The sequence below is a fragment of the Aplidium turbinatum genome, chromosome 2 (assembly GCF_918807975.1).
Source record: "Aplidium turbinatum chromosome 2, kaAplTurb1.1, whole genome shotgun sequence".
In the NCBI taxonomy this organism is placed as follows: Eukaryota; Metazoa; Chordata; class Ascidiacea; order Aplousobranchia; family Polyclinidae; genus Aplidium; species Aplidium turbinatum.
Window position 1 is genome coordinate 55906224 of NC_137473.1, and position 13091 is coordinate 55919314.

Here is a 13091-nt window from a genome sequence, read left to right on the forward strand (position 1 = left end):
TGTTATTTTTGTTGTTGTAGAATGTAGATCAAATCTATAAAATATTCAATTACTTCCCAGGTATTATCTGTACATCTAATCAATCTGTTACAGGCCTCGCACTTGATTAATCTGGCACTGCCTGTCAACGCTACTGCTCATGGGCTGTATCCAAGGAGGGGTGAGAGGGGTGATCACCCCTCCACTTATTGGAGTGGTTTGGAATGACTAAGATGATTTTAGCCCACTGTCTAAAAATCACCCCCCCGAATTCTAAAAGTGGATAGAGTCCCTGCTACTGCTGCTACTTGTTGTCGGGCATTAGGCCTATATTGTGTGGGCAAAGTTCAGGAAATGTGGAGAAATGTTATAGAGAAATGTCCGCCCAGTTAGCTCAGTGGCTACGCGTCCGGCTCAAGATCACGCTGCGCAAGTTCGACTCTCGGGGTTTGCGCTTGAGCAACGCACGTTAAAGGGCGGGGAAACCCAAATTAAATTTTGCGAGTTTTTTGTTTAAGCGGGATGTCATTGTGTACAACTGCAATGATAACTGCAAACAATCAGATACTGCAATGTCAGGGTTTTCTACCGAAAAAAAACAGTTGATTTTTTTTACACTACTGTTCTGTGTTGCAGGTTTTGACCTATTTGACAAATAAAAGCATGATTATTGTAACACCTAAAAATAGTTCCAAACCGTGTTCGTGAAATATTGAAAGAAGGTGGAGGCCACATTAGGTATTAAACTATACACATCTGTTAAATTATCACAATAAACCAAATAAATACAAATTCAGCCTGTTTTTCTTGACAGTTTCAATTAATTTGAACAATACTGTATGTACCTTGTGATACCTGTACTTATGGTACCTTGTACCTTATGTACCTCTTCCTAAGTCCAACCGTTCTCCTCAACGTGGTGTAGAGGTGGCAACAACAACAACGTATGCTATATACGTTGGCTAAACGGCTCTGGCCTGAGGAAAGACATGCCAACCTACCCCAGAACATTTGCCAAAATAATATATCATGACGAAACGAAATACAACCATATCCACTTAAAATCCATTTTCAAACTTTCACAGGCATTTTGCTCTTTCGTACAGTGCACGAATATTTCTGTAGGTTTGTGTTTGGACGGAAATTTTAAATAAAAATTTCAGAGGTCTTGGAATGTCCTGTTGTAGCCTATTCTAAAACCATGGCTAAAGTTGGATTTGAAAAAAAGCCGGGATTGTGTGCCGCGTTAACTATTGTGCGGTAGCAAGAAATGAATAATTAATCAGAGAGTACGCTAATGAGCCTACTTTCTTTTTTTGTTACCAAAAAACGATTTTCTTTGCTCGGCAACTTAAAATTCAAGGTTTTGTGTCAAACGTGACGTTGTATGTGACGAGGTATCCTCTGTCCCAGGCGGAAAGTAGCTTCAGCTTGTGATTGTAGGAAAGCATCGTGTTCCATTCGTACAAATTCTTGAAAGAAATCTACACATAAAAATAAACATATCTAATTAAGCACAACTAAGGCGTCATTTTTACCACAACTGTATTCTTATCAGGGTGGTTAAGACAAGAGAGCTCTAGTTTTTGGGCATCCTTTAAAAAGATTTTTTCTTTTGGGCGAGCAGGCATTGTTCTGTATTGGTTGGTTAGAATCTTTATCCTCGGACTGGCAAAGCCTCTGATCTGGCAGGTTAGCAGAGCCTACTTGTAAAGCCTTTAACCCACTGAAGCAGGACGTGAACCATGATTGACAGAGTGAAGTTTTTCGATTGTTAAAGTATAATTGTTGCCGGGGAATGACTCCATCCACTAGGTGCCGCTGAATGGAGAGTAGTTCTGAAATGCGTTATACATGCGCAGTTGCGCACACATCCCGAGACGCGAACCAGTGCCGCTTGATCTTGAGTAGGGCGCGTAACAGCTGAGCCAAGAGGGCGGACTTACATCAATATGCTTGTATGTCTTTGTGTTGGTGTCGTACATGAAACTTATGGAGGAGTCAGGTTCGTCATACTTCTTCAACACGTAGAGAACCCCACACGCCATAAAAGCGTTTCCACTCCACTGCTTGCGCCAATTCGTTCGCCACGTTTGGAAAACCTTAAGAAAAACAAACGAAGATGCATGACGATTATAGACCGTTAAAAAGACAAAGACTTCTGTTTATTAAATGTTTTCGTTTTCGTCAGAAACATTGCTTACGAAGTATTTAAAGTGAAACCACAAGAGTTTATGTCATGCTTGTTGACATTTTTACCTTTGGACTGGAAAAGCCTCTGACCTGACTTTGTTTTGCGTATTTGCAGCGGTTTTACTATTGATTCAAAGACCAAAGCTCACGTCATCGAAATTAGTAAGTTAAAGTTTTCCCTTGTTATTGAAATGCAGTTCCTTTGTGAATAATTATCAGCAAATTAAATTCCGCTGATAGAAGAGTTGCTCAATCGCACGCGACAAGAATTGTATGATGATTGTTCGATCTTGCATTTTTCCAGAATCCGGTTGGATATCTACTGAGGTGTCAGAGCGATCCTTTTTATCCACATAGGCTACTTACTTACCTCCAAAGTGACCAGGTCCAGACTACTAACTACAATGTCTAAAGCGTTGTCCGGGGTTGCGTAGATTGCCCACAGTCCCAGCTCATCCATAGCAAGGTCAATGTCTGTCGCCCCAGACCACTAGATGCAAAACAAAACTACATTTCAAGCTTGTGGCATATCTGGAAAAAGCGATAATATGAGTTTAATTAAACCTCTCTGAAGATGACATGTTGAAGACGACAGTGTAATGTTATTACTTTTGACACCTTCTCTCCTTTATCCAGCGCTATTATCTCCGGCAACAGTCTGATAATGTCTTTGATGAATTATATGATTATTTTTACAGATCGGACTATTTCAAACATTCAGCAGGCTCTTTATCTCGATCATTAATTGATCTTATCTGCCTGGTTTGATTGTTTTTGTGTGATAACAATAGACAAAGTTTTGTCTGCAATAAATTTGCAGTAATAGTAGGCTAATATGTCTATGACCCAAAATCAAGTGTTTTTTTCTAGGGTTAGAAATTTCATCAGAAGTCTGTCTAATATTTGAAGTGAAATAAAAAGCTTAGTGGGGACTTTACGTACGCAGGCTAACGTTAAAATCTTTATAAAACTTATCAGAATTTTTTTTATGGATTTGTCTGTTTTCTTGTTGCATGCCAACTACGATCTAGTCTAGAGATAACCAAGATATAACATCATATAGCATCATTTTCTGCCTACACGCCCAAACTGGAGTTATGTGACCTGGTAAGGGGCTGTGTTAGCATACGCTGCATCTGGGAGGGTTTTCTTAACTTCAACTGTCTTTTCCTTGAAACTATACTTCACCAGCAGAGAGGAGTTGTACTTGTTGTAATAGAGGTATCCATCGTTGACAACATGCCCGGTACCTGAGGATAACAATAACTTATTATGACTCTTCACTGGTGAGAGTATTGACTGTATATGACCTACCAACTATTTGTGGGTGAGGTTAATTTTTTAGTTGTGACCCAAGCCTTTTAATATCATGTTAAAGCAGTACGGAAATACCTCAAAATCTTTAATTATAAAGTCTTTCGGGTGGTAGTACTGCATGTGATCTTGCTCTAAAGTTTTAATGTTGTGAGGTGATCTAAATTTCATTTGTCAACCTAAAACTCTTTTCGTGAAATTGTGGAACGTGTAGGTGGTAGTAGATCGAGTTAAGGGAGGTACAAGGGTACATTTGAACTCGAGGTCTGCATCATTTTAAGGGGCCGGAATGTTTCCAGAAGGCTCAGAAACTACAAAAAGTATTATATGGAATTTTATTGTTTTTGTTGAAAAGGTTTTGTATGAGTCCCGGGCCTCACATTGGCACCGGGCCCAACTTGCTTCAAACGGTGTAATTTGTGTATTGATTTGGTGATAAAGCTTTGGTAGAGAGTTTGCTTTGTTGAACCATGGAGAAATAAAACAAAGTAATTTCAGCGGGTTTAACATGATTTGGTGAGTTGATAAAGTTATCCACATATATTTGATTCATGATAATCTTAGTCGGTTGCATTGTCGAGTGGTGAGAGGCCTGGTAAGGTACTCAAAAGGGCGCTGGTTCGACACCGCTCAAGAGCATGCAGCTGTGTCTTTGGTAGGACACTTAAGAACAAAGGTGGACACGAAGATTGGCTTCCTTGCCTTCCAGTCTACTTAATTTAAATCTTCAACCAACCGGCATAAGCCTGGATGAACAGGATACAAAAAGATAGCCATAACATGATCTCAGGTTTTTCTTTACCTGCCCACTCATATGGTAGTTCATACGTCGCGCGAGGGCGCCTGTGTGCAAGGTCGCGCAAAGAAGAGTATTCCTCAACCACTCGATTTTCCATAAAATGGGGGAGAACCCAAATGGGACTTTTCTTGACATCCGAGATGGTGGGGTCTTGCAGCCAGGCCCCGAATATCGTCGAAGATTTGCTTTTGAGAATTGGCTTTTCTACCGACTGAAGATAACCACAATCTACAATGGAAGAAGAACATAATGAAGAGGCAATGGTTCAATTCCTGGAAAAGGCAACATAGCCTGCAAAGCAGATTACAAACCTTGGATATGTTTTTTTTTAACTTATGAAAATAATATTTCATCTACTTTGTGTTAAAAGACACTTATATTTGTTTAGAAAAAAACAAGTATTTTTACAAAAATTTCTGAAAACATAAATCTAACAGTTCAATAAATTCTACAAACGTCGATGAATAAATGGTTTGGAAAGTCTGTCCTCCAACCTTTGACAGACGATTTAGGTTCATGGGCAACGACAGGGACAGGCATAACAAAACTGGTTGCATCGTCCTGTATGGAGAACTCTATCATTCCGGAGAGGGTGGAAGCTTTCCGAATCAACTTCTGTTTCAACTAATAACAAAAACGTTTATTCACTTGATATTTGCGCCTCTACGTTTTTGAAAGAAACGAAGCTTCATAACTTATCAAGAAACTAAAATCGGTTCAGTTTATTTTAATTTCTATCTATCATAAACAAAACAAAACAATACCTGCCAAACATGGCAGAGGTCTCGGAAAAGATAAAAGTCACGAAAACGCGCAGGCCTACTGCACATTATGACGTGCTTGAGGTCAAAGTAGGAGAACTATTCACTTCGTCGATTTTAGTATCTAGGCTTGATCAGTTGTTCAAAGTCTCTACACCAAAAAGGATGCAAAGCTGCCAGGATTAAGGTCTCAAAAAATCTTTATCAGTACGAGAAAAAACATTTTTCAATCAATCAACTTGACCGAATGTTTAAAACTGAAACATTTTGCGCTCAGTCGGCTAACAAAAGCACCAGAAGCAGGATTGTTACAGGAGACCCTGTTGTAGAACCTACGAAGTCGGCCCAAGTATTTTGTTGAAAGAACTTACATTATGATTGGACAATTGAGCAACGATAACGCGGTCTCCCTTTTTCTTTTTAGTCCCAATCCGGTTAGCTCTTTCAATGTTTTCTGGAGCAAGACGAATGTCCAAAAACATGGCCATTTCCACAATCTGAAAAATGAAGCTGTGGTCAAAATTCTGCTTTAATTGAATGGCAATGTCCCAGTAAACTTGGTGTTGTTGAAAACCTGGTGGGCCTATTATTGTTGACGTTGCATAGATCGTCGAATCTGCAGACGTCGAATCAAAGTGAAAATACTTGATTTTCTGTCTGAGTAATAGCTTTGCTGAAGCGTAAATACGATGTGTGGTTTTCAGCGCATAATAACAATAATAGATAAATTACAGTTTATTTTGCGCTCGTTGCGACAACATAGTGTAAGCTACACTACGATCATCGGTGCAATTGAACAGACAACTAGCGAAAGGATATATTGGCTATTGATACTCATCGAGTCAGCTGCTCCCATTATTTTGTCACGTCATTAATTTTCTTGTCGAGACACAACCGTGTGCTCTGGAGGAGTGTCGAACCGACAACCTTTCAAGAGTCGGGCAAACGGTCTTACCAATCGGCCAAGTAGCCGATAAATTTGTTGCATGAAATATGGCTAAAACTTATAGCCTATATCGCCTCGACTAGTAGCCTAAGTCTGAGCTTATAAAAAAGCTACTACTTTGTAAAGGCATATTTAGGGAGGCTAGGTCTAATGAAGAAAACACTTCAAGAAAAAGTTTTAGCCTATACTGTGCATGCTTTGAGAACAAATGGTCAAAAAAAAATTACCTTTTCTTCAAGATTTTCGTCAGCCTTTTCCTTTACTCCCTTTATTCTGATAAAGTTTTTTCTTGAATTTTCTAAAAGATTTTTAACACTTTCAAATTGATTTTTAATGCGTTTAGAGGTGACATTGTGACTTTGTAAAGCGTCATCAATTTCAACTCTAATTGCTTCGTTCTCATTGTTCATTATTTTCAACTCAGTTTCGGCTTTTTCAATAACATTTTCCAACTGAATTTGCCTATGGACATAGATGGTCAACTGCAGCGCATTGATAATTGCAACCACAGCTATGAAAACTCGTGTCCTCATTGCACAGGGGCAACAATTTTTTGCATATTTTCCACAACCGGCAATGAAATTGTCGATGCAAGCATGCCAAATTAGGCCAATCCAAAATTTCCTTAGAATATTCCAAATCTGGTGGAATCAAAAATAATCATCTGAACGCTTTTGAGTAGAGTCGGCCTACTTGGAAACAGAAAAAATACTGCATTTGCCAATATATCTTATTTTTAGCTAGATAACTTTAGAGACAGATAGTCTATTTTAAAATAAACTTAAGCTTGTTTCTATACCTATAAACTTCCAATTTCTAACTAAAAATCAAAATTAAAGATTGTGAGAATCCGTTCAGCAGGCCTTGCAGCAAACGTTGGTTGATAGCAACGCTTCAAAGAAATTATAACAAGACTAGCAGCAAAAGTAGCCTCGGGCATTATACTTGGCAACATTGCAGGAACGACTGTAAGGAACAACGGATCAAAGGCGGAAACAGTCGGTCACCAGCTCTCAAACGTTTTTTGTTGTGACGCTTTTAGAAACGTTTGCTAGACTTGCGACGCATCCAGCGATAGGAATCTCAGTGAACTTTATTTGTTTGTTTGTGTCTTCAGCATTCGTTTGTTTTCTAGCGACGTGTCTTAGAATTGTGCCAAGTGATTGTTAGGTCACTATTAATTATTTGCTACAGTTTCGTAAATATAAGTTCGAATGCACATGACAGGGAGTATTAATATTTGTGAGCACTTCATTACTGCACTTGAGTTGTGCAGAACTTAGCCACACACAGGAATCACTTCCAGTAGTGTTTGGACCCGGAATGATTTGAGGGGCAGGAAACTTAAAGAAACTACCGTGTATTCTTTGAATGTTTATCTCAAAAGTTTCTTGATTTAGGGCCCGAGGATTCCATTGGTACCGGCCAAGTTATCCTCTCAACAGCTCTAGAGACGGGGCGAGGACATCTCATCGGTATGCTGATGTTGAACCACACAGGATGAAGACTCTAAAGTTTCTTCTCCTGTTCATTGGCATGCCGGTATATATATATGTAAATATGTCGATTATATGTATATCATATGTCACGCAGACGACAATCATGTCATTTTTTCATTAATTCAACGTTCATTGCAAACAAATTCAATGCAAAAATGACAGATTTTGCTGTCTGGGTAGTAGCCTAGGCCTACTACCTTTTTCGTTCCGGGCACGTTAATGACACAAAATGGAACATGGCAACCAGAATCACGTTCCTTGAAGGGTTTAGTTCAAAAATAAATATTCCCAAAATCAATTTAATATTCTTCAGTAGTCTGCGTTCAGTTTGTTTATATTTTCGGCCATCATAGCGAACGACACAACATTGCAAAGGTATAGAAAAAGTTAGAAGCGACAGAATGCGAAAACAAACATGTACTTTGAGACCAAAACTAACAACTGAAAAATTGACAATAAGTGAAGTGTTGTTGGAAAAACTGCATACAAAGCAGGCGCTTAATCAATAAAATTCGGATACCACAAAATAAGGCAAGAAAACTTCATTTTAACTTAAAACGTTGTAGGGGGCGGCGACTGAAGCGCCAAAGATGAAATGAAATGGTTAAAACTGCGCCAAAGATGAGACTTGCACTACATGCGACTAACTTGGAGAAAGAGTTTTGCAGCTCATTAATTCGCCCAGCAGGTATCAAGCAGTCTCGGCTGGCAAATCAATCTTCGTTCATTGATCCAACGTCCCCGAAATTGAATCAGTGTAAAAAAGGCTGGTTTGCTGTCACTCAACGGTAATAAAGGTTCAAACAGTCGTAACCGTTGGTTCGAAAGGTGAGCAGCTTTTGTTGGACGATAAGATCAAACACTGGCTACTGTCAAGCGTCCCTTCGGTCGTTTGGCCAAAGGGTCTATTCTTATACTACGGTACAAGTGATATAGCGTGACCAATTTTTAAGTGAACTCAGATTGTCTACAAAACAAACAGTGGAGCTGGTTCGATTGAACCACACCCAAAGCTCTCTTCAAACACATTTAAGCTTGGTAAAAAAATGGCCACCCTACGCAACTACTTTGTTTGTTTATCTTTATCCTGCATTGCGGGAAAGCGGACTTGAGCGCTATGCATCGGTGTACGCCTTCCGACGTACACCTGACCCACGCTGCAGCCGACGGCAATGTCTGTTTCCGGTTGTCTACTTTACTTATGACTTAAATTTGGTACTACCCATTACTCGAAATCGATCACTGGGTAGAGGCAATTATCGTAAAGTTTCTTGCCCAGAGAAACAACAGCAAGTGCGGGTGACTGGAGTCGAACATGCAGGCTTTCGACTGTGAGCCCAACGCGCTAACCACTCGCCATTGCTGCCGACTTCATGTTGGCGATGTGTTTAAGTTCAAACACATTTAAGCTTGGTAAAAAAATGGCCACCCTACACAACTACTTCATGTTGGCGATGTGTTCGGGCTTCATTAGGAGTCCACCAAAGAGCAGCCAGTCTCTGGTTTTATCGTCCAATACACACAAACCGTCTGGTCCATTTGGTGGATGGAAGATGATGCTGACGATTTGCGTTCTATTACGCAACACATACCTGCAGTAGTGTGGCCAGGGGGGGAGTCCAGGGGGCACGTTAAGACCTGGGGCCAAGATGATTTTAGGGGCACGAAACCTTTTCAAGGTGCACGGAAATATGATGAAACGTGTTCTTTGGATACAGTGCGTTTTTCTCATGAATGTCTTGATTTGGGGCACTAGGATCTCATTGGTACCTGGCCCAAAATACCCTTTCAACGGCCCTACATACGTGTGTTTAAACTACGTGGCGCACATTCATACCTAGATTTCACTTTCTACCATGTATCGAAAGTATATGGCCTCTTCTGACTCGGGGTTTCAAGGGCTGTCGGATTAGTATGATGGCCGCCCCTGATCAAATTAGCCACAAGTGTTTTTCGCACTAAATATGAAGCAGACGAAAACTTACAAGTCAAGACGTGTAATAAAAGTTTAGATTTCATGAGAAAACTGATAGTGAAGCGGTGACAAGATTGTAATTTAACAATTCAACGTTAAAACCTACGATTTACACACAATTGCAGTATTCAATCAAACGTACGTGCAAGTACAACGCATACTCTCCGTTTCAACAGCTTTGTCTGTTAAACGAACAACTTTGTCAACTTAAAAACGACAAGATTGTGTGATGATGTGATGGACTGATGGTTCGACTCTCGGGGTGTGCGCTTGAGCAACGCATTTTAACAGCTGCTCTCCATTCAGCGGCACTTGCAACAAGCCATAACTTCGCTCGCCGTCAATCTCAGCGACCAAGCTTGAGTCAGCGGTTCAAACTTTCTACAAATAAGTATACGTGCCAGGATTATTAAGCACTCGAGGTAGCTTTCCGTGTCCAAGGAGAAACATTCACACCAGCAATAAGATAAGTAACTATAAGAAACATTTTACATTAAAAATCAAACTTCAAAAAAGGAATGATACATTAAAATATGAAACAAGATACTAAATGCTTACAAATATTAGACTCTTATTAGGAATAAGATTTTGAAAGATTCTTGCTCTCATAACTGAAGGCGGCATGAACAATTGCTACTGTATATATCATAAAAATTACTTATCATTAAACTTTAACAACCACTAAAAGAAATGAAATTATTCATAATTCAACATATGAAACAGTGCGTGATAGAAAGGTGGTTTGTTTCTGATTTTATCTGTATAATGCAAAATAGTATTAGTTGTGTCATAAACAGATCTGTGGAGTTGGAGGGATTTTGACATGTCCGGAGTCGACCAGTTATCCTTCTCCACAGTCCTAGTCACGAAGAACTTTTTGCAACATTACAATGTTTGTTTATTGTATACAGGCTTACACTCGCTGGTTGAAGATTTAGATTAAGTGGACGTGAAGGCAAGGAAGCCAATCTTCATGTCCACCTTCAGGCATGCCTTGAAGTGTCCTGCCACAGACACTGCCGCATGCTCTTGAGCGGTGTCGAACCGGCGCCCTTTCGATTGCCGTTTCAAGGTTCTCACCACTCGGATTTGCAGCCGATGACAAATCACGATATTTACCAGATAACAATAAGCATACATGTTAGATTGAAATCTACTTGATTAAATCATTCGATTAAAACTATTTGATTAATGAAATGGTCTGAAAAACTGCTATTTTCAATTTCAAAGTAGCATAATTCTTCAGACAATTTCATCTTTTCAGAAAAAAGAAAGTTATAAACACAAAGTAAAATAAATTTAATCAAAGAAGGAAAACTGTCAAAAGTGCAAAATCTTATTTAAACGTCAATTGAGCTCCCAGAAGTCTGTGACAACAATCACTACACAATTCAATTGCTTTTAAACCAAAGTTTCGTTAACCAAGACGCAAGACTTATATTATGTTTGATTTGGTAAATGCACTTAAATTGTAATAAACTGCAACAAATATATATGACAATTGTGTTAAATCAGTTAAAATAATCAGCTGCCAATGAAACAACAATGTTTGTAATGTGCAGCTCACACAATGGAGTCTAGTAAACAGAACGGAATAGTGATAATAAGGGGTTACATTCTAGCAAGAAAATGTCTTGTAGAATTTAAACAGTTATTTTCACAATGTAGATAGGAACGACCTGTTTTAGCCTGATGCTGCGAGTTCGCTGTGGTAATAGTGGATTGCACGAGCTTTCGGAACACACTTCCCTAGTCATGTGCTATGACGAATGGTGTTGAAGTCAGTGATTAGTTCTTTTATACGGCTCTTTTGTTTGGCTTGAGGCTGCTGCCTGTTGAATTTCTGTGTTGTCAGGCGTCTAACAACACAGAAACCACAGCGAACTCGCAGCATCAGGCAACAACAGGTAGTTAAAATCTACATTGTGAAGTAAGCAATGATCATATTGCTAAAAGAGAATTTCAAGCAATTGCTTAAACAACTATATATAATCTGAAAAACTGCATTTCCCCATGCTGCAGCACAGCGAGAAGTCACGTTCTGTCATTACTAGAAGGAGCATAGAAGAACAAAACCTACAACCCCTAAGAAAGAATCAACACAATACTTGAGATTATCAATCACACAAAGCGATCAAATGTTTCACGCAGGTTCTAAAAATATAAGGTATGAGGTCGAGGACAATGTGATTCGATTACTTTTCGTCTGTAGAAGCCAAAGTGTAAAGTAAAGATAAATTTTGAGTTTTTGCATGGATTTGTTGATGTCCCTTCAAAGTAGCTTTTTCTGCAAATGATTTGAAGCAAATTTCACATTGAAAGGGTCGTTCGCCGGTGTGAACTTTCTGATGACGCTTATAATTATCCTTGGACGCAAAAGATTTTAAACAAGCTTCACACTTGTATGGCTTCTCACCTGTGTGGAGACGTTGATGCCGAACCATGTTGACCTTTTGAGCAAATGTCTTGGAGCAGATTTCACATTGATACGGTCGCTTGTCAGAATGGATAGGTTTGTGACGATTCAGTGCATATCTGTATGCAAACTTTTTAAGACAAACATCGCATTGAAATGGGAGTTCCCCTTCTGTGGCATGAACTTCTTCGTGAATTTGTAAGTTAGAGAGACGAGCAAAAACTTTTGGACAAATTGGACACCGAAAAGGTCGTTTATTCAAGTGAGTTTTTTTGTGCGCTGCCAGTTCTTCTCTGTCTGCAAATAATTCAGAGCAAAGCTCGCACTTATACGATTTCAATCCCGTGTGGGACCTCAAAATGTGTTTTTTAAGTTCTGGATTTCGGGTGAAAGTTGAGGTACACAAATCACATTTGTATGGCCTTTCCCCAGTATGTGTTCGACTGTGTATAATCAAGCCGCTTTTTCCAGAAAACGCTTTCATACACACGTCACACCGAAAAGGTCTTTCACCAGTGTGTCTTCGTACAATGTGCTTTTTTAAATTTTGTTTTTGGGTAAATGATTGAGGACACAATGTACATTGATATGGTTTTTCTCCAGTGTGACTTCGACGATGGTCAGTCAAATGGTGTCGATGCTTGAACGACTTGGTACACACCTCACACTGATATGGTCGCTCGTTGTTGTGGATTCTATTATGACTCACAAAAGCATGTCTAAATCGGAATGATTTTTGACAAATGTTGCAGAAAAAGGGATTTTCTACATGAAAAGAATTTTTCTCCAAAGCTTCGGGTATGCCTGTGTCGTTTGTCAGATTATCTTCCTCAACCCTACATTCCGGAAACTGGACTTCTTCTGCAACTTCAAACTTCACAGAAGCATTTTCTTCCTCCATTATGTGATCAACTGCACTTACAATTAAACAGAGCCTGACCAAAACCTCAGGTATTACCTTGCTAGGCTGCAAAATACGAACATATTAAACCAAAAAATCCATTACAAATTGTTATTATTGTCCATCATTAATCAAAACATATTACACTATAACCCTTAGAAAGTAGATCAAAAATGGGAAAAACCAACCGAAAAAGGTGATCTGGTACTATGACACTTCCTCAAATGGGCGATCTACCGTACCTATCGCCCATTTGAAGAAGTGTCATAGTACCAGATCACCTTTTTCAGTTGGTTTTTCCCATTTTT

At 39.3% G+C, this 13091-nt stretch overlaps 2 protein-coding genes across 2 annotated transcripts; both read right to left on the reverse strand.

Annotated features, from left to right (window-relative positions):
• Positions 1-566: 566 nt before the first annotated feature.
• LOC145765072 (noelin-3-like) lies at positions 567-6525 on the reverse strand. The gene is made up of 8 exons (XM_082576810.1): positions 6220-6525; positions 5418-5543; positions 4780-4909; positions 4289-4513; positions 3277-3422; positions 2543-2662; positions 1926-2081; positions 567-1463 (listed from the first exon to the last, which is right to left on the reverse strand). Exons 1-8 carry the CDS (start codon positions 6523-6525, stop codon positions 1338-1340), a joined length of 1335 nt encoding a protein of 444 aa, XP_082432936.1. The 3' UTR covers positions 567-1337.
• Positions 6526-11661: 5136 nt separating this feature from the next.
• On the reverse strand, positions 11662-12783 carry LOC145764457 (uncharacterized). The gene has a single exon (XM_082576071.1). It carries the CDS (start codon positions 12781-12783, stop codon positions 11662-11664), a length of 1122 nt encoding a protein of 373 aa, XP_082432197.1.
• Positions 12784-13091: the final 308 nt, after the last annotated feature.

Excerpts from the sequence above, each read along its gene's own strand:
- LOC145764457 (XM_082576071.1), bottom strand. The coding sequence starts at position 12,783 with ATGGAGGAAGAAAATGCTTCTGTGAAGTTTGAAGTTGCAGAAGAAGTC.
- LOC145765072 (XM_082576810.1), bottom strand. The coding sequence starts at position 6,525 with ATGAGGACACGAGTTTTCATAGCTGTGGTTGCAATTATCAATGCGCTG. Across the intron at positions 3,423-4,288 it reads ACTACCATATGAGTGGGCAG|GTACCGGGCATGTTGTCAAC; the intron begins GTAAAGAAAAAC and ends TGTTATCCTCAG. Across the intron at positions 2,082-2,542 it reads TGGACCTGGTCACTTTGGAG|GTTTTCCAAACGTGGCGAAC; the intron begins GTAAGTAAGTAG and ends GTTTTTCTTAAG.